This window comes from Pundamilia nyererei, unplaced genomic scaffold (assembly GCF_000239375.1).
Source record: "Pundamilia nyererei isolate P.nyererei 1_Seehausen unplaced genomic scaffold, PunNye1.0 scaffold00058, whole genome shotgun sequence".
Lineage (NCBI taxonomy): Eukaryota > Metazoa > Chordata > Actinopteri > Cichliformes > Cichlidae > Pundamilia > Pundamilia nyererei.
This window is the reverse complement of record NW_005187459.1, coordinates 1,795,065-1,813,124: the sequence shown is the minus strand read 5'-3', so window position 1 is coordinate 1,813,124 and position 18,060 is coordinate 1,795,065. Positions and strand designations below refer to the sequence as shown.

Below are 18,060 nucleotides of genomic sequence, written 5' to 3'. Positions count from 1 at the left end.
TCTAGATATTCCTCTTCTTTCATTTCTTCTAGTTTAGCTTTTCCCCCCCCTCCTCCTCCTCTTAACCTCCGCGCTCACGTCTGAGCTTCGACTGCCTGAGCCGCTGCAGGCAGTCTCACTTTACGCTCTCCCCATCCTCCCCTTCATCCCCTTACCAGATCCGTTCCCCTCCCCTCCGATACGACCGGGCCCCTCCCCCCTGTCCCTCCAACCACATAAAGCATCTCCTTTGGGATACTTACCCCCCTTCCCTTAACTCAGAGAGGGAGTGGGACAGAAGGACAGCTGAGTAGGAAAAACACGGGCTGAGCGATTAACACAAAAAGAGAGAGGGAGAGCAAGAGAAAAGGCAGAGGGGCAAAAATGAATATTTGGACAGAAGAGAAGGATGGATGGTGGAGAGGAGTCGAGTAGACAGCGGAGGCTGAGGTGTGTGTACGTGTGCAGCAATGCGGGGGGGGACAAAAAAAGAAGGGGGACAGCAGCCAAAAGAGATCTCCGCATACAGAATATAGAAGGAGGAGTAGAATAAAGAGTAAGCGGGATGATTGCACGAGGCTGCAGAGCTGCTGTCCCAGTGATAAGCCGTCGCTCCTGCTTCGTTTTCACACTTTTCAAACCTTTAAAAGCTTCTGCCTTCAAGTTTAGCTCGCTTGCTTAGGGGCAAAATAAATTTTACAGCAGCTCAAAGGAACCCATTGCACAACCCTCAGTCTGCTGGATCACTTCTAACCTCTTAGGATTTTGGCAAATAAGTACATTAAGGCTTTCTGCTTCCGTTTCTGCATTTCTGCGTTTGTTTTGTGGAAACATATTCAGTAAACTACGAGTCAGACTCACCTGCCTCGTCGTCCTTGGAGCTGATGGACCCTGTGGTGCTGCTCGTCCCATCACAGTCCTCTTCCTCTTCTTCATCAGCCTCTCCGTTGGTATAAAGCCCAGAGGCATTACTCGTCTCCTTGCTAACAGATGTAGTGATACAAGACTCGTATCGGGTTTCAGTGAATGCTCCTTTGCGCTCTGCTAAATGCTCTAAAGTGTCTTCTCTCTCCTCCTGATGCTCACCGTCCCCCTCTTTCACCTCTTCTTTTGTTTGTTTTCGCGGAGAATCTACTTGGTCTTCTGTTTGGGGGATGTTAGTCTCTTCCTGCTGAGATGGAAACAGTTTATTTATTGTTTGGGGGCTTACTGGTGGGACAAGGGAAAATTTGGGCTTCTTGGAGACTGCTGGGGGTGGGGCCTTCTGCTTGATGGGAGAGCTTTCGTGGCTCTGTGCGGGACTGGGCAATGCTAGTGCCTCCTCTTTTTCATTCCCATTCACAAGTGTGTAACTCTCATCATCAGCTTTTCCATTTACGATGGCAATGTCCGGTGAGTCCTCTGTGATGCTATCATCCAGTGACAACTCTTCCAGGAGCTTTGACACAGGCGATGGTGAGGAATAATGGGAATCCGCTTCCAGAGAGCTGTTCAACAGGGGTAAGACAGTGGGATGGTCCTGAGAGTAACAGCTATCCAGGCTCAGAGGCTTTAGCCCCTGAAGGAGGTCCATCCCTGTTTTCTCAGCTTTGTTGTCATCTGTGATCTCCTTCTCTGGTCGCTTGACTGAACGAAGCTGAACGCTCTGAAGTGCAAATGGTGTGATGAGGGGCTTAGGTGAGTTTGTGGGACTGTTAGAAGGAGCTTCTTTAGGAGCTTCATTTAGTGCCTTCTTAAAAGATGGGGAGGAGGAAGCTGTAACAGTAGCCGGCAGAGGAGGAGGAGGAGGTGGGGGTGGTGGAGGAGGAGGGGGACTGAAGCTCCCATTGGGAGATGAACTCGGGTGAATCAGCATCTCGGGGGATGGAGGTGGAGGGAATTCCGGGGAGGTGGAGCAAGTAGAGTTCAGGCTTAGAGAACCTCCCTGAGGAGTGGTTGGCAATGGGGGAGCTGGTGGAGGAGTCAGGGAAGCTGTGCTAGAGCTTGGCGGTAGAGGGGGAGGGAAGGGTGGAGGTGGGCTGAGAGGGGTGTTGGGAGTTGAGGAGGAGGAGAAGAGGAGAGGTGGTGGTGGTGGAGGAGGAGGACCGTTGCTCTTAAGTGAGTCTGAAGTGTTGGAGGAAAGGGAGGTAGAAGAGGAGGACATGGAAACTGATGAGAGGAGAGAGGACTTCCTCTCGGGGACTTTGGGTTTTGGCCGACCGCCCGAGGGAGACATGGACCTGGCGAAGGCGGGCACTGGGGTTCCAGCTGTGGGAGTGTTGGACTGGCTGGAGTAGCCACTAGATGGCGAGGTGAGTCTATGCACCCGGTCTGGGGAGGAGGTGGAAGCTTTGGGCTTCGCCGACACCTGGAGCTCCTGACCTGGAGCTCCAGGGATCTGACTTTTGTGAATCCCTCCTCCATTCTGTAAGACTCCTGGGTGAACGCCGGCTGACATGTTATCTGCGGCATGGGCTGGGGGTGTCTGCTCCCCCTGGTCCGAGTTGTTACGAGGGTAGTCCATGTAGTAGCCCCAAGAGTCGGCGTAGTCAGAGCGCAAGCTGCTGGTGTCACTGTGGGCAGGTGTCACATGGCATAGAGAGTACACACTAGACACGCCGCCGCAGTTTGCGTTAGCTGCTAGTGATGCTGCGGAGCTGCCTGCACTGATGCTGCTGTGACTGCGCGGCCTGAGGACCCAAGGGTCATCATAATCGCTGCTTGGGCTGTGAGAGGTTGATGATGGTGACGCACCCTTTCCCTTCCCTCCTCTCAACCCCATCTGCAGGCTCTGCTGCAAGCTTGCAATTAGAGTTTCATTAAGTGTCGTACCCCTTTCCCTGTTAGCACCGTTGATGGCGCTAACGCCTCCGGGGGGCATTTTTGCAGCTGGCTTGCGTCTGAGAGAATCCGTGCGAGCTGGTGGCAGGGGAGGCTTCTTGGATTTGCGTAGGGAGATGCTGCGTGATAGCGAGCGGTCACTGTACAGGCTTCCAGAGTCCTCCTGATTGGCCATCTCGCGGCACTCGTACATGCTGTGTCTGGTGGCCCGGCCAGCTGCCACCCCGTGCCCGCTACCGTGACTGCGCGAGCGCAGGCCTGAGTCCAGGTGCATAGAGGTGTAGTATCCATCATTGTCCTGGGAGTAAAGAGAGCTGGAATCAGTAGTGGTCCTAGAGGACTGATCCAGGCTGCCATAGAGCTGGTTGATTGGAGTGGAGCAACTGGAGGTCAGAGTGCGGTGTGGAGCCACCACGTTTTCTGGTGTGTCGTAGATCCAGTTCTCCTCCGGCAGACAAGATGGTGGAGTGGGGGCCAAGGTGCTGTGGCTGTGGGTGCTACTGTCAGAGTGACCTGACTCACTGGCAGGTGCTCTGACTTTCAGGCCACTATCCTGTGCTGTGTGAGTAGGAGTAGACGTGGCCAAGGCAGGGCAGGTGGAGCTGTGGGTGAAGGCTGCTGGACTAGAGATCAGCGGGTCAGCATTAGTTGGGGAAGCCAGACTGAGCGCTCGAGCTGCGGGGTAAGCTGAGACCGGGGACTGGGTGAGCTGGCTCGAGGTGTTAAGGGTAATAACCTCAGCAGAACTGGACATGGTGGCATTGGGGATGAACGAGGTGGAATAAGCAGCATGAGGGGAAACCACACATGCCGGACCCCCGCCCCACTCACTGGACAGTGTCCCCTTCAACTCCTGGGACTTGGGCCTGGGCAAAGTTCCTGTCCTCGGGGCGTTTCTCATGTGTACCACAGTATCGTCGACCTGAAGCTTTCCAATTTGCCTCTGCAGATGTTCCTCTGACTTGATGGGCGTGCTGCTATAGATGGGATCGGCACTGAGGGACACTCTTGCGCCCTGTCGGGGCAGACTGTGAAAACGCGACGGGTCTCCATTAAAATGCTGCGGCAGCATCAGTATTCCAGAGCTGTTGCTGCTGGAGATGGATATACTTCCTGTTGAAGAGGAAGCGGATATGCCAGCCATCTGAGCAGCGATTCCCTGTCCTCTCTGTGCTCGAATTCTTCTCATGGACGGGGGCACGATCTTTACTTCTTCTGTCTGACAGCTCGAGTCTCTGGTCACCGAACGTCGGAGAGTTGAGTTGACACTCCCAGTACGGCCAAGTGTGGAGTACTGTCCAGGGAGGAACATAGAATGTGGCCGGAGATCTCCGCCGTGTCCTTTTGCTGTTGTCAAAAAAAAAAAGAAAAAGAAAAAAGAAACATATCAACATGTGATTCCTCTTCCTGCTACCCCACCTTCACCCCCCCCCTTGCTATAACTTCTTCAGCCACAAACCTTTCTGCTCTTCTGGCTGGAATGTCAGATAAACTGTGGTCACATGGAAGCTAATTAATTTGATTTGGCGTAACCTGATTTACGTTAATAACTTCTGGTCTTCTTCATTATGGAGAAAAGGATATGAGGAGAGACAGAGAGAAGGAATAGAGGCTCTGCTACTACGCTTCTCCTACGCTGGCTACATCAGATAGAAAAATGAAGTAGTCTCCTTGGGTGCCAGGACAGGCAGCTGGTTAAGCATTAGGCAGAGAAAACCCCCCCAAAAAAACACAAATAGGAACACAGACATACAAGAAGACACGTGTGCATGCCAAGCCAGCCCTGTCATGCACAAGGACAAACATAAAATGCACATAACAGAAAGATGCACACTGAACATACCAGCTAATAAACAAACAGTTTGAAGATTGAGTCGTAAAACGAGAGAGGATGTCTACTGTGTCTCCCATCTGTGGTGGCTTCTACTGTTGATGCTCGTCTTCCAAAACATACACACTCTTGCGTCCTTTCTTCTCTCTCTCTCTCTCCATTCGCTCTGAACCACACATACACTCTCCTCCTCCTGTGCTAAAAGCTGGACTGACAGCTCGGCTGTTGCTGCTGCGATAGATTAAGCTGCAGGTCTACTTTGCAGGCAGCTCTGGTGCAAGGAGAGGGGAGGGATGGAGCACTGGGACAATTATCCCGGCCCAGTAATCATGACATTCAGAGGGTGTTGTCAGCTGGGCACTAACCAGACTTTAAAGCTCTTTTCCTATCAGCCTGGGCGATGTTATCGCATAGAGCAATGACATTTCCCTTAAATGGTGCTGTCATCCCGAAGCTCAATGACGTGTAAATAAACATTAGCCATGTGGTGCTGTCAGCAGAACACGGTGTCAGATTAGTGAGCTTAGTACTCGCTTAACACTGGGCTCAGCTGAGTAACTCTGAGGGGACCTCAGCATCTTTACATTTCTAATGTAGGACAGGATGATAATGCTCAGAAAGAGCATGTGAAGGTGGCTTATCGACCTGAGATCAGGGCTTGTTGTCTCATAGATAGTTTATTAATAATCTTATGCTACCAGCATACACTATACAGATATACACAGAGATATACACACATCACAGACAAAAGGACTTCAGAAAGTTGATCCAAATGATCAACCAATCAGAAGCAAAGTCTGACGTTACCTTCTACCATATGACAGAACTGGCAAACTCTGCTGTTATGTTAGAAGTTTTTTAAGCAGTATAACAAAAAGACAAGAAAAACAACAGGACTACAAAAAATGATTTCATAACTTGTTCTTGGCTGCAGATCCTCGGGTGGAGGAGAGTGAATGAGGACAAATGATAATGTAGACATCAGCTGTAGCAGCTGCACATCCTTTATCCAACACTGTGAGCTCACATGAGTCAGTCTGACCCTCCTGGGCTTGCCAAGTTTCTAACTGTACACAGTTATGTGTGATAAAAGCATAAACCTATAGAGAACAAGGTTGCTGGCAGTAAAGAAAGGAAGAAGAGATGCTTGTCTAGCGTGTTGGGACAGGTCTGTGGACAGCAGAGGGCAACATGTAGCTCCACAGTGATCCATACCTAGCTCCAGGTTGATGTTGTCAGGCAGCCCTGATATAGTCTTTCTGCGTTTGACCTTCTTGGGCCGGCGGGACACGGTGTCAGTGTTAATGAGGGAGCGCCGGATGCTCGCCTGTCGGTCAAACACTGCCCCTGGTAGCCGGGAGGGCGAGAGCAAGGCAGGCGGACAAACAGGCAAACAGCAGTCGGTTAGTCAGAAGGAACAAACTCAACAGACATGCGGAGGGTTTTTGTTTTTTCCAAGTTGGACATGCAACGTCAACTGGGCAGGAAATATTAAGGTCAGTTCAACCAAATTACAAATCAGCATTTTCTTTCCTTGCTTTTATTTTAAGTCTCAAACTGATTTGTGCTTCTAAAAACTTAAAAATAAATAAAAACTAAAATCTTGAGGATGAATGCATTGCTTTTTTTTTTTTAAAGGATGATATTACTCAAGAGTGTCTTTGAGGATTTCTGTTATATTTATATTAAGGTGCAAAATCACATACTGGAAACCCCTCGTGTGGAACCGGAGACTGTTCTAAACAAATAATAAATGAGAATATAGCAAAATATGACAGGAGACGTCACAAGTGTAAGTACAGACTACAACATCTATTCCCCTTATCAAGTTAATATGATAAGAGAGGCACCTGAATTTTAACTTTATTTATTTTCATATTTATTTATTAGAGACATTATGTTATATTTTGTATTAATATTATATCATTTAATTCGTACTTTAATTGGTTAGTTACTGTCTTGTAGCAAATGTGAACAAAATTTCCTCTGGGATTAACAAGTTATTTGATTCTGATTCTTCTGATTCAATTCCTGAGAAATGCTAAATATTAAATACCTAAAACCGTTCTTATGTCTGGATATCCAACGTATCCAAACTACTAACTGGACTTGAAAAAAAGTCTGCATTTTTCTGAACTAAAGCTGGATTCAAATAGAAAGGTTTAACGCTTTCTAGTTAAGTATGATTATGCTCAGTGGTGGGATAAGAGTGATCCACAAAAACATGTTGTGCAGCAAGCATGTGAATCTTCCTCTTCAACACGAGAAAGTTTAGCCTAATTGAGAAAATGCATTGTGTTATTTGGGTGAACTGAACTTTTTCACCAACCAGCCAAAGTGTCTTTTACAACCCACGGAGAGAAAATGGTTGTGATGCCAATCAAAAACAAAAGGAAGGGGTCTGACAAAGAAAACCTTGGCTGGCCTTTATGCAAACTTCCATTACGGGGTATAAACATACATTGATGTAAGATGTGTGAGATGAGAAGTACATGCTCTTACCACAAAGCTCAACATGCGAAAGGACAGATATGGGATGAAAGGTGATTTCAAACTCACACACGTACTCATGCAAACATGAACTGCTTCTCAATAATCTCCTTGCTCTGAGTCCGGTTTCCCTGAAGAAAGAGTGATATGTCGCTATGAACTGCTGCTCTTTCTGCTATCTCACTAGCTGGTGACAGCCTGCAGGCGTCAGGGAAATAGAAACCGATATAAGGGCGGATAGCTGCGATCACAAATTCCTCCCAAAGTGGCAAAGCCCCTGATCTCTCGGTGGGTGTTTTACTCCTTTTTTCCCCACTAATTTGAAGTGACAACACTGATTTGTGTGGCGAGGGACCACGTTAAATGCTAATTAGTGTCAAAAGGCTGTAGATTGCAGATATATTAACTGTGACAATAAAATATAGATGTTGATGCTGAACTGAGAGTTCTGCGAGTCCATCCCACCGCTGGACTCCTTCCAAAAGAGTCTCATGAACAAATCTTAAGATAAGTGTACCTATGAGTGGCGGAAAACCTTGAAAGATGTGGCGCGCTAACAGGGGAACTGAGTTGACACAAATTTGCTGTGTACGAGTGTTCATCTGTCAAACAGCCAGTGATCTGACACAAAGACGATGAAAAGCCTTGACCCTGGCATAAGCTGTCAAAGGACTTTCAGGCATAAACACACGCTCACGCATGCATAAAGGAAGGCAAAGGTCAGTCTGCAAGAGGCATGATGTAGAGGAGTGAAGGTAACATAGAGGAGGAAGACATGGTTGAGTGCTACGTGCAAGTTTGCCCCCATCTGTGGATGACTGGATACAGTTCTCTATTATTCTGCAATCACTCATTCACAGAAGGTTGATTAAAGGAAATATGTGACTTTTTTTTCTTTTTTGTAAACAGAAACAGTGAAAACTAATTAAATGAATAAACTGAAATGCAAATTTCTCATGACATGTCAGCATGCTGACACTCTCTTTATCATCGGATACCTCAATCAAACTGCTAAAAAAGTCAGAAATTTCCCTTAATAGCAAAAGGCCTGTCAGTGAGATGGCAATGCAAAATAAGAGACACCAGGGACGAATGAGGCCGATTAAACTGTACAAAAATGGAGCTACGGATGGATCGGGACATTGGTTCTCAACCTGGCGATGAAGAATGGTTGCTACTTGCTAGCAGTTGAGAGACGGACTGAATGAAGTCATGAGATGTGACATACCTGTGACATTGATGGCAACTATGTCTGTGGGTACGGCCTGAGCTGCCCGCCTCATCTTCTCCTCTGGGGTGGGGAGGAGGGCAGCCTTGTTCCATACCACCTGTCCGTCAGGGTCGGACCCCTCCCCTCCTTCGCCCATGCCCTGTGGCGTCTGAGACCTCATGGAGAGCTGAGATTTGTCATCCTCCAGCGATGAAGCGGTGGACTGATTGAGAGAAAGATAACATGTTAATGAGGGGTAAAGCTGAAGAAAGAAATACTAGAAAGAGATGAAAGGAAAGAAACAAGGAAAGAGGTAACATGATGCGACACAATGAAAGGCAATACATAAAAATAGCATCAGATCGAAGCATAAAAGTTATTACTAAGAATAAATGTCTATATAACGGTATAAAAGGTGAGTGGAAATAAATATCATAGGATTTACTAGTCAGAACCATAAATGACAGATTGTGCCAATATGAGCTGAACAAACTTTAATATATTACACTGCTGTGACCTTTAGAAGCTTGCGGCCCCGTAAACATCCTATCCAATGGAAACGGTCAACCATGCACACACAATCACACAAATAAACACCCGCCACAGAGAACTGACAGAGCAGTCGGAGATGGGAGGATAAAAGCTACAGAGCAACAGCGGGGAGAGACACAGAGAGAGAATCACTCATGCAGTAAACTGTGCTGACACGTTAAGGGCCCTGGATTGTGAATTTACGGCAGAAAGCAACAGACAGCGGTGCTTTACCCCAGTGTCCAGGCTTGAAGTTGAGCTGTTAGTCCAGAGCATGGCAGCAATGTTCTTTAGGTTGATGTGAGTGCCATTTGTGTCACTTTTTCCAAATGATTCTAAATTGTAGTAATTATAGGTAGTTACAAAATCCAGATGATTGCCACCAATTACTACTGCATCACTCAAACTTTTCCTATCCCCTGACTGAGAGTGCATTCATACAAACAATGCACGGATAGATGGGTAAATATGGGGGCAGCAAAAAGGGGAGGTGAAGAGAGGGGATGTATATAAAAACATCTCAGCAATAGTTTGGTTCCAAGCATGGCTTATTACTTTGCATAGCTGTGGCTCAAGCGGGAGCCCTGTTTCTTCTTTAGAAGCTGCTGTCAGGCAAAGTTAGGCTCAGCGGTCTCAGTACAACAGGAAGTGATGGGGAAGAGAGCAGGAGGGGGACAAACAGCAGAACAGTGGAAGAAGGGGCAAGGAAGGCAGGGCAGAGGGGGATTGGCTTGAGCTGAAGAGATGGGGTGAGTGTGCAGAAAACAGGAGGACAAACAAGAGATGGGAGGCGACAGTTTAGAAAGACAACATGGAAGTCAGGGGTCAAAGCGAGGATGAAACCGAGGGGCTCCAAGGGACAACACAGTGAAAGACCCACTAACCCTTTTGAGTGCCCTTCACATCACACTGTGTGTGTGTTCGAAATAAAAACGAGGAGATGAGAAATATGCAGCTTTCTGACCATTTACGCTTCACTTCACACAAATTGTCTGTCAGATGAAAAGAGCAAGAAATAATAGTTTTTGTCTCGGATTCATTTTCTTGTCAATTTTTTTCTACCCGTCTTTATTTCTGCCTCAAATTTCTGTTTCTCTTCTTTAGTTTCTTTCTTGGAGTGTTTATAGACATCAGAAAAATCACAGGCCCCACAACTGTGGTCAACAAGTGTGCATTTCTTCTACAATGCTCTGCAGATGTTTAGAGGAACCCCTTGCTTAGTTATATTTTTTCTGGGAAAAATATCAAGATGATCCCACACTGTTTCAATAATACTGAGGTCTGGGCTCATGACATGACTTTCAGATTTTGTTCATCTGCTGTAAATTCTCTTTTTCTGCCACTTCTACTTCTCCAGTATCCTCACACCATGGTGAAATATGCCAAGTACTTTATCTCTGTGTTATCTTTCATATTTTTCATAGATTCAACAAACGACTTGGAAATAATTATGTATTTATGTATTAGCAAAGTTCTCTGTTATGTGAACACAGGCTTGGTGTCTTTTTAAATGCGTGAATGATTCACAGGTCAGAGTGACTGGGCTGGAATGAAAACAAGTAAAAAAGCAGCCAATTTCCTGAGAAAACCTTTGAAAAACCTTCAGAAACTATTGCTCAAGACCACTTCAAAAAAATTACAAGAAAGTCTGGCGCCTTAGGAAAAAAAATAAAGAAATGATGGATGGCTCAAGACTTTTGCCCAGTACTGATCACGCTCACCTTATTTGAGAAATTAGACAGAAAAATGGAAAGACCGAAAGCTACACAATGTGACAAGACTGAAACTTGGTAGCACTTCTTTTTCCAGCCACTAGAGGGGAGCCTAACACCATTTAAATTATTGTGCACGTGTTCTGCACCTGTATGCAAATAGAATGCAGAGCCTGTTGTACCTGCTACATTTGAAAGCATACATTAAATTAGGTGGGTATACATGCATACTGTGATTATGTATACCTTCTTATCATTTTCATCATCCCCGTCATCTTGCAGGCTGCTGGTGGACTGAATGGGGTCAGAGAAGGTGGGACCCTGAGAGTAGTACTGGGAGCTCCGGAAACCATCTTTCCTCAACTTGTCACATTCTGAAGAACAAAGAAAGAGACAGAGAAACAGGTCTTAAACTTATTTGCTTTGGTGGCCTTTGATGAGAACTTTCTGATCCTGCTGAAAGGTGCAATTTTCACATAATGAAAGCAACATTTTATTTCGCACTATTTAAATACACTCAATACAAAGATTTGCTTCACTCATTTCCATGAATATACTACCAAATAATCCAAACAGATGCTATTAAATATTCAAACTTTCATCCCATAACACAACGATAAGAAGAATGTGTGAAATATTTATGGGACATAAACATAGTGTTGTATTATCAAATGTATACTGTCGAATAAACCATTTGCTGTGTGTGTGTGTGTGTTTTCGCTAAGTTCCCTGCTGGACTCTGCCAAGCGTGCCTCACACCTCTTCTCGTCACCACCTGCCATTACGAGGTTGTGATGTATGTACGTCAAAGTGAGATAAGACGGCAAGTGTGTGCGTGTGTGTAACCAGAGGAGGGGGGTATCAGCTTCAGTCTGTCACACACAGATGGCAGAAGCGTCCCTCTCTCTCGCTCTCTCATCCTCCCCCTTTTCCTCTCAGGGGGGAATCTAGCACATCATCTCCCTCTTCCTCTCCCTCTGCAAATATCTACTAATGCATCCTTTGTTTGGTCTTTAGGAGGCAATTAAATTCACATACTTCTTAAACATCCTCAGAAAAAAGCCTCAAGAGTTGTTCATGCTTTTACTGATGAAGGATGAAATGATCAAACACACTATGAGGTTGCGACCTTATTTAAAATAACCACAAAATCCAACTTCTACGCTTCTCCCTAAAATTAACGGCACTTTAAAATAAGCGCGTTTCTTTTTTGACATCTCATCTTTCTCTGTGATGTAATCCTGATCGATTCAAATGTGTGTGTTCAGTGTGTTTCGCAGGATCAAACTTCCTTTTGGTGAATTAAACATGCGTGCGTGGCGTGCTCACATCACTGTTAGCCCGCCACCTAAAACATGCTGCTCCTGATCCCTTTTACATCCTGTTTATTTCCACTGCTAATTACAGCCCATCTCCACACAGAGGCACACTGATGCATGTATAATGCTGTCAGTAAATGGATCCTGATGGGGTTTGCGTGCGTGGATACTGTAACAACAAGTTGATGCGGTGAAACGGTGGAAGATGGGACTCAGAAAGCAATGATAATGAGGACGATGACGGGAAGTGGATGCTCAGATGATTGGTGTTGCATGATTGGGGACGGTAAATGAAATAAATAAGCTCTGATGAGCTAAGTGTGGCTTGTTGCTAGGCAGAACTGATAGGGGTGGGGGTGGGATAAGTAAGTGATATGAAAAGAAAAGCAGAAACTAGATGAGTCTCTCAGATACTTTTAACAGTGAAGGAAATCTTCTATTAAAAATGTGTTTTTCATTAGGTCTTAGTGACCCTGACCTTTGACCTGCGGACTTTAATTTGTGCCAGGTAAAGGTGTTATATTGTTTTCATGTGAATGGGCTAGATGCAGGTACAGATGTACAAAGAAAAAACCTAAAGACTGCATTCGTCCCACTGGTTTCACCACTAATGTGTAACAAATCTGAAGCTGATATAAATTGAAATAGAGGATAAAAAACACAAAGGTGCAACTGTCAGGGCTACATGTAAAGCTGTGACAGCTGCAGGGAACTGATGACGTTGATTCTGGAGTAGGTACTGATGATGGTGCATGACTATGATATGACTTGACTTTTTTGGATGCAGGGGGAAAGTATTTAAACATTATTTTTCTTTCATTTCATCGTAAACACTGGCAAACAAAATGGATCCTGCAGTTATCACTCAATACCGTGTTATGCAACTTTAAAAATGTATTTCAGCCTGCTGGCACATTTTCAATAATCCACTAAACACACGCTGAAGCCCATGTGAGAGTTTTAGAAGGACAAAGAGGGGACGCACATTTCTATCCGACTGGATATCGATTATTAGGCTTTGCAAAGAATAAATCAGCCTCGTGGCACTGTGTAGTATATATGATTACAATACCCAGGGACTGATCCTCGTTTCACCTCCACATAAAACTTCTAAACTGTTAGTGTTGTGAGCGTAACGTTTACTTTTGTGATTTATTTGCTATTGAGTTTTACACTACCTTACCTTCCTTACGAAAAAATAATATATAATTCCTTATGAAACCCCAACAACTTTTATAAAGTGAATGCCATATACACTACACCAGGAGTGTCAAATATAAGGTCAGGGGGCCTGAATCGGCCTGGCAAAGACTCCGTCTGGCCCACTGGATGGCTTTGGAAAATAATGTAAATAAATGTTGGACTTTTAGCTGTTTTACAGCTTGTCCTCATGATGAAGACGTCCCCCATGGCCATATGGACTGAAAGTTCCTATCGGCAAGTTTTTGTCACTATGGACTTTAGAAATGTTTCTGAATATGGGTTTACAGTAAAATATAAATAAATAGTTTCAGGTTAGAAACATGGCTGCACTAACATACGTTTCCTCTGTTGGCTGAGATGTACAGCGCGAAGATCAGCCCGTAAAGACTTATCAATATACATTTGCATTCCCCTAATTAGATGTCTATAATCTATATCACAGACTGATTGATTATTGCCCTGTGAGATAATGGCACAAGGCTCATTAAATAAAAAAAGATCACATATAAAGTACAGTACTAAAAGAAAAAAGAAAAAAAAAAAGTCAAAGCTCGCTGAAAGTCTGGTAAGCTCCGCTCTCCAACAAGGATAAAATCTAAAACAGTAAACGTTCTCTGCTTGTAAAGCACACTGAGGCTTAAACAGACACCACAGGTGCTCGCTCACTGGACACCTGTTGTCATGTCGTTAGGACCCCCGGGGATACGTGGTGTTGTCAGGTTGATAGGTTGGTGACAGGATGAGAGGGAGGGGGGCTGAATTAATCCCACCTACCAGGTGGTGTTTTAAGAGCAGCAACAGTTCAGGGGTTTGAAAATTGGAAAAGACAGAAGACAAAACAGGGTGTGTGCATTAGAACCGGTGATTAACCCACTAACAGTAAGCATCAGCTTTCAAACACTTTCCAGTTTATCTCTCTTTCTGCCTTTTATCTCTGTGTCTAATCAGCTGACACACAAGGCCGGCCCTGGTGAGCATGCAAACAAATGTAGTACAGTCATACACTCAGTCCTACACAGAAACTCGGAAATATGTGATTTTTTCCCCCTAAACTGTTATCTGTGAAATGGTTGAGGGGCAGCTTTCCCAGGAACAGGTGCTGGTATTCCCACTTCCTGTTCCTGGGAAAGTTGTGACCAGTTGAACAAGTTGTCACTCTGCTGTGAGTTTCTGTTTGTCAGCAAAGCCTGAGCCTCTTCCCCCACTGAGCGGGACAAACAAGTCTGCGATGTCAGTTGAACACAACTCACAAGTCGGGACATCTTTTTTTGAGTTACAGGCAAATGTACCAGTGTCACGAGCTTACTCCGATAAAAGTGACGCCACCTACCAACAGTCCCGTGAGTGAGATTCAACAGTTTGTAACTGGTTTGGCTCACATTCAGCATTTTCCCTTTGCTATTTGTGTAAATATATGCCATGTACATTTCTTCTTACTTAGATATTTTATTTACATATCTAACATTTTGGCAATTTTATCTATCATCCCATCTAAAACTAATTCCTTCATATGTCGCTCCAGTGTGTGGTGTATAACGTGCTCTATTTTGATTTGTCTTTACCTCGCAGGGCAGTTTTGAGGTTGACTTTGGCCTGGCGGTGGAGGTCTTCTACGCAGGGCGGCCTGCTTCCCGGTAGGAAGACGTTCTCCTGCTGGTGCCACGGAGCTGTGTAGTGAACCGTCCACTTGCTCTCCTCATCCAGGTTAGACACCGCTGCAGAGATAAACAAAGCAGACTAAGGATCGATATAGTTCCCTCTGCATGATATAACAAAAAAACCTCTCCATGAAATCTGACATAAAAATGAAGGACAGCGAAAATAATAATGAACTAAGAACCGAAACATGTGTGGCCCTGCAAGTCTTCCAAAGAGCAGCATTGTTGGCCAACTTAAAAAAAAGTAAATAAAGAATAAAGTAATAAAGAAGTGGTGGAAAAATGTCCCCAAGTACTGACTATTCAAAGTGTTTCATTGTATTTGCAGATGAAAAGGAAGGGGAAGGAGGCTTAAGTGTTTTGCATGAAGGTGGCAGACTTAACAGCCTTCAATCAACATGACACTTATCTGTGACATCACACACATACAGTAGGCCTCACAAGTCAAGAGGGGGAGGGAGAAGCTTACTGGGACAAGTTGGAGGGAATCGCTGATCAGTCGATACCAACTCAAAAAACTCGTAACTACTGGCAACTGATTCCATTAAACCGCTTACCTAACTGTAAAAATCCTTCCTCGAAAAAAATAAAATATGACAAAGACACCGATACCAAACAGGCCACATTGCTGGGCACTTTTAACAAAGAGGCTTTGAGGTTACACAAAACACACCACTGTTTAGATTGAAAGCACATTAATTAACAAGGTCAGGGAGAGGCACTTTTCATTATCCAAAACCCTTCTCTCAGTCATATCTGCTGATAAAGCGTTCACATCTTTTCTGTCCCACTAGTCCAGTCCCAGAAACAGAAGCTCGTGAGGCCATCACAAGTCACTGTGTGAATAAAAATGCTGTCGAAATGTAACAAACACACACTCTTCCTAATTCTTAAGCTTACCAAGTGAGCGTATCCAAGCCAAAGTGGGTGATCGCGGATGTAAAACTATCTCCATCAACGGAGACAAAATGTAAGCAAAGACCTCTGAGTTTGTCCCTTTCTTTGCAAACACAACATGTCCAGCTGCCTGAGAGAACAGCTAAGTTTGTGAGAACCAGGAGGAAGGGGACGGCTCATGGCAACGCCTGGGGGTGTTTTGCTTTAGGGTTTCTTTCACAGGTGCAAATGAGCTGAAGTGTGTTGGGGGGGCAACATCTGCAAATGGGCCCTTAATGACAGTGTGACACGCTGCAACTGCTTTTATATATACATAACTGCTAATACATGCCAATAATGACCACGTCAAAAGCACTGTTCTGTTAATCACTTAAAAAGTACAGAGTGGGTGTAAGTGGATTATTTCCACTGTTGAAATAAGCCAAGTGCATACAACTTCAGGTTGTGACCAATTCCACCTAATTATATCTCTACTGAATGCTTCTGATGCTCTGGTTCACACAAAGGCTGTCATTTTAACTCAAGTGGCAAAAGGCCCAACTAACAAATCTCTAAATCATGTTTTTTGCTTTTATTTAAGCAGGAAGTTCCACTTTGATTTTATTTTGAAAGTTACGATCAGGTTTAGGCTGAATTGACACTTGATATCAATGCCAGATGTAGTTCTTCTCAGCTGTTTTTCATCCACTATGCTGTCATCTGTTTACAAAATAAGTTGCACTTTCCATGACGGTCATGCTTCTGCCTTTGCTGAGTAGGCTTCATGTGGGGTGGGAAGGTTTTAATGACGTAATCTTTGCAATTCATCTGAAAAGCAGTCCACCATACAGGATTGTCAGAATACCCGCCCGTGCATAAAAGTGTTTTATCTCAGTCAGATTGATCAATTTTAATGGAAGTTAATGAGAGGGGGGGAAAAGGATGTGGTGTATACATGTGGTGGTAATCACTGCATATCTGCCTATCTGTAGTCATGCTGTTTTGCAGCGTGCTTGCACTGGTCAGACAGTCAAATGCATCACGAGGCAAAGCTGCTGACCACAAGATGGTCCCATACTGCTCCAAGGCCCAGACGCACAAAAACGCGCAGATACCACATGCAGATACTTACACACCAGGGAGTGGCAGTGCAGATTGAAAAGTCAAGGTCACACCAACAGTTCAAAGTTATAACATGCCTTCGAGCAAGTCACTGACGCCCCAGGCTGCACGTGAACGGGAGCTGTTCTCACATCAGCTTGCTTTATCAAGCTTGCTTTTTTTTTTTTTTTCTAAATACAATTTGAAATTTCCTTGATCTCTCACACACAATAAGCACAGGTAGCCCCTCCCCCACCCTCCTTTTAGACCATGGGGTTTGAATAGACCTCAGTGAGGCTATAGGCAAACCAAGGCGATGGGGACTAAGGACACAAAGCATTTATTGTCCCTCTGCATCAGTCTCCACATCAGGCCTTTCAATACCACAATGACCCCAAGCTCCTCAACACACACACTCACACACGCACACACACACACACAGTCTCATACATAGTGGACTCCGGCGCGAAAGTCTTTCAGAAGTCCCCTAATCCCTCTGTCCATCGACATCCCAGCCCTGCCTGTGCTCTTTAACAAACACAGAAAGCAAAACGATGCAAATACTAAAAATGCAAAGGCTGCATAAAGCAATCCTTTTGAGATACATTAGCAGTCGCGAGCACGCACATACATGCACGCTGTGGAATTAACTGTGTGATCAATAACAGCAATAAAATTCCATTGGAGAGATCTATGTTAATCCTAAACTAAGTCCTCGATCACCTCCAAACACATGGATCGACTTTCAAACATGACTTTTAATTTGTAAACACTTTTATTTTTAATTTGTCAGAAAAAAGGAAACAGAGGTGACTGTTGATATCTAGAATAATAAATAATAAAATTAAAATTAAAAAAGGCAACTAGCATCTTTTGTTTGTGTGTCTACAGCAAACAAGTTTTTGTGGACAACATTTAATCCAAAGTTTACACTGATAACTGCAACCATCTGAGGAGGTCTACACTGATCTGCATATAAAAGCATTGGGATTGTCATGATGCGCAGTTAAGGTGCAAAGTGCAGGCATGTGCAAGACAGTAGCACAGGACTTGTTGACTACAGAAATGCTGAGCTAATGATTAAGCGCATCACTCCAGCTTTAACTCAGCACACACACACACACAGGCTATAAATAAACCACAAATCGCAGTCTTCACAAGCAGCTTGCTTTGCATCAATCATGTCTTTGTTACAGCCTCATCTGCTTAATACCAAACCATTGATAAAATAATAGCTAATCGCCTTAAACAAAATCTAGTGTACACAAGAGGCACTTTAAAAAGTACTTCTCATGAGGTTGCTGTGGGTTTAACTTCCTGCAGGTGTCAC

The 18,060-nt window shown here is 44.7% G+C and overlaps 1 protein-coding gene across 9 annotated transcripts in view; it reads right to left on the bottom strand.

Moving 5' to 3' along the window:
- nhsl1b (NHS-like 1b) overlaps nt 1-18,060 on the bottom strand; it is a 98,972-nt gene that overhangs the window by 5,373 nt on the left and 75,539 nt on the right. For 7 of the 9 annotated variants that reach the window (XM_005734425.1, XM_005734426.1, XM_005734427.1 and 4 more), the window contains exons 2-6: nt 14,658-14,810; nt 10,820-10,947; nt 8,349-8,553; nt 5,846-5,977; nt 841-4,146 (exon numbers count right to left, since the gene is read on the bottom strand). In XM_005734425.1, the coding sequence (XP_005734482.1) occupies nt 841-4,146; nt 5,846-5,977; nt 8,349-8,553; nt 10,820-10,947; nt 14,658-14,810 (3,924 nt within the window). The remainder of the gene's footprint in view (nt 1-840; nt 4,147-5,845; nt 5,978-8,348; nt 8,554-10,819; nt 10,948-14,657; nt 14,811-18,060) is intronic. The other 2 variants (XM_005734429.1, XM_013911208.1) reach the window with 1 other exon arrangement.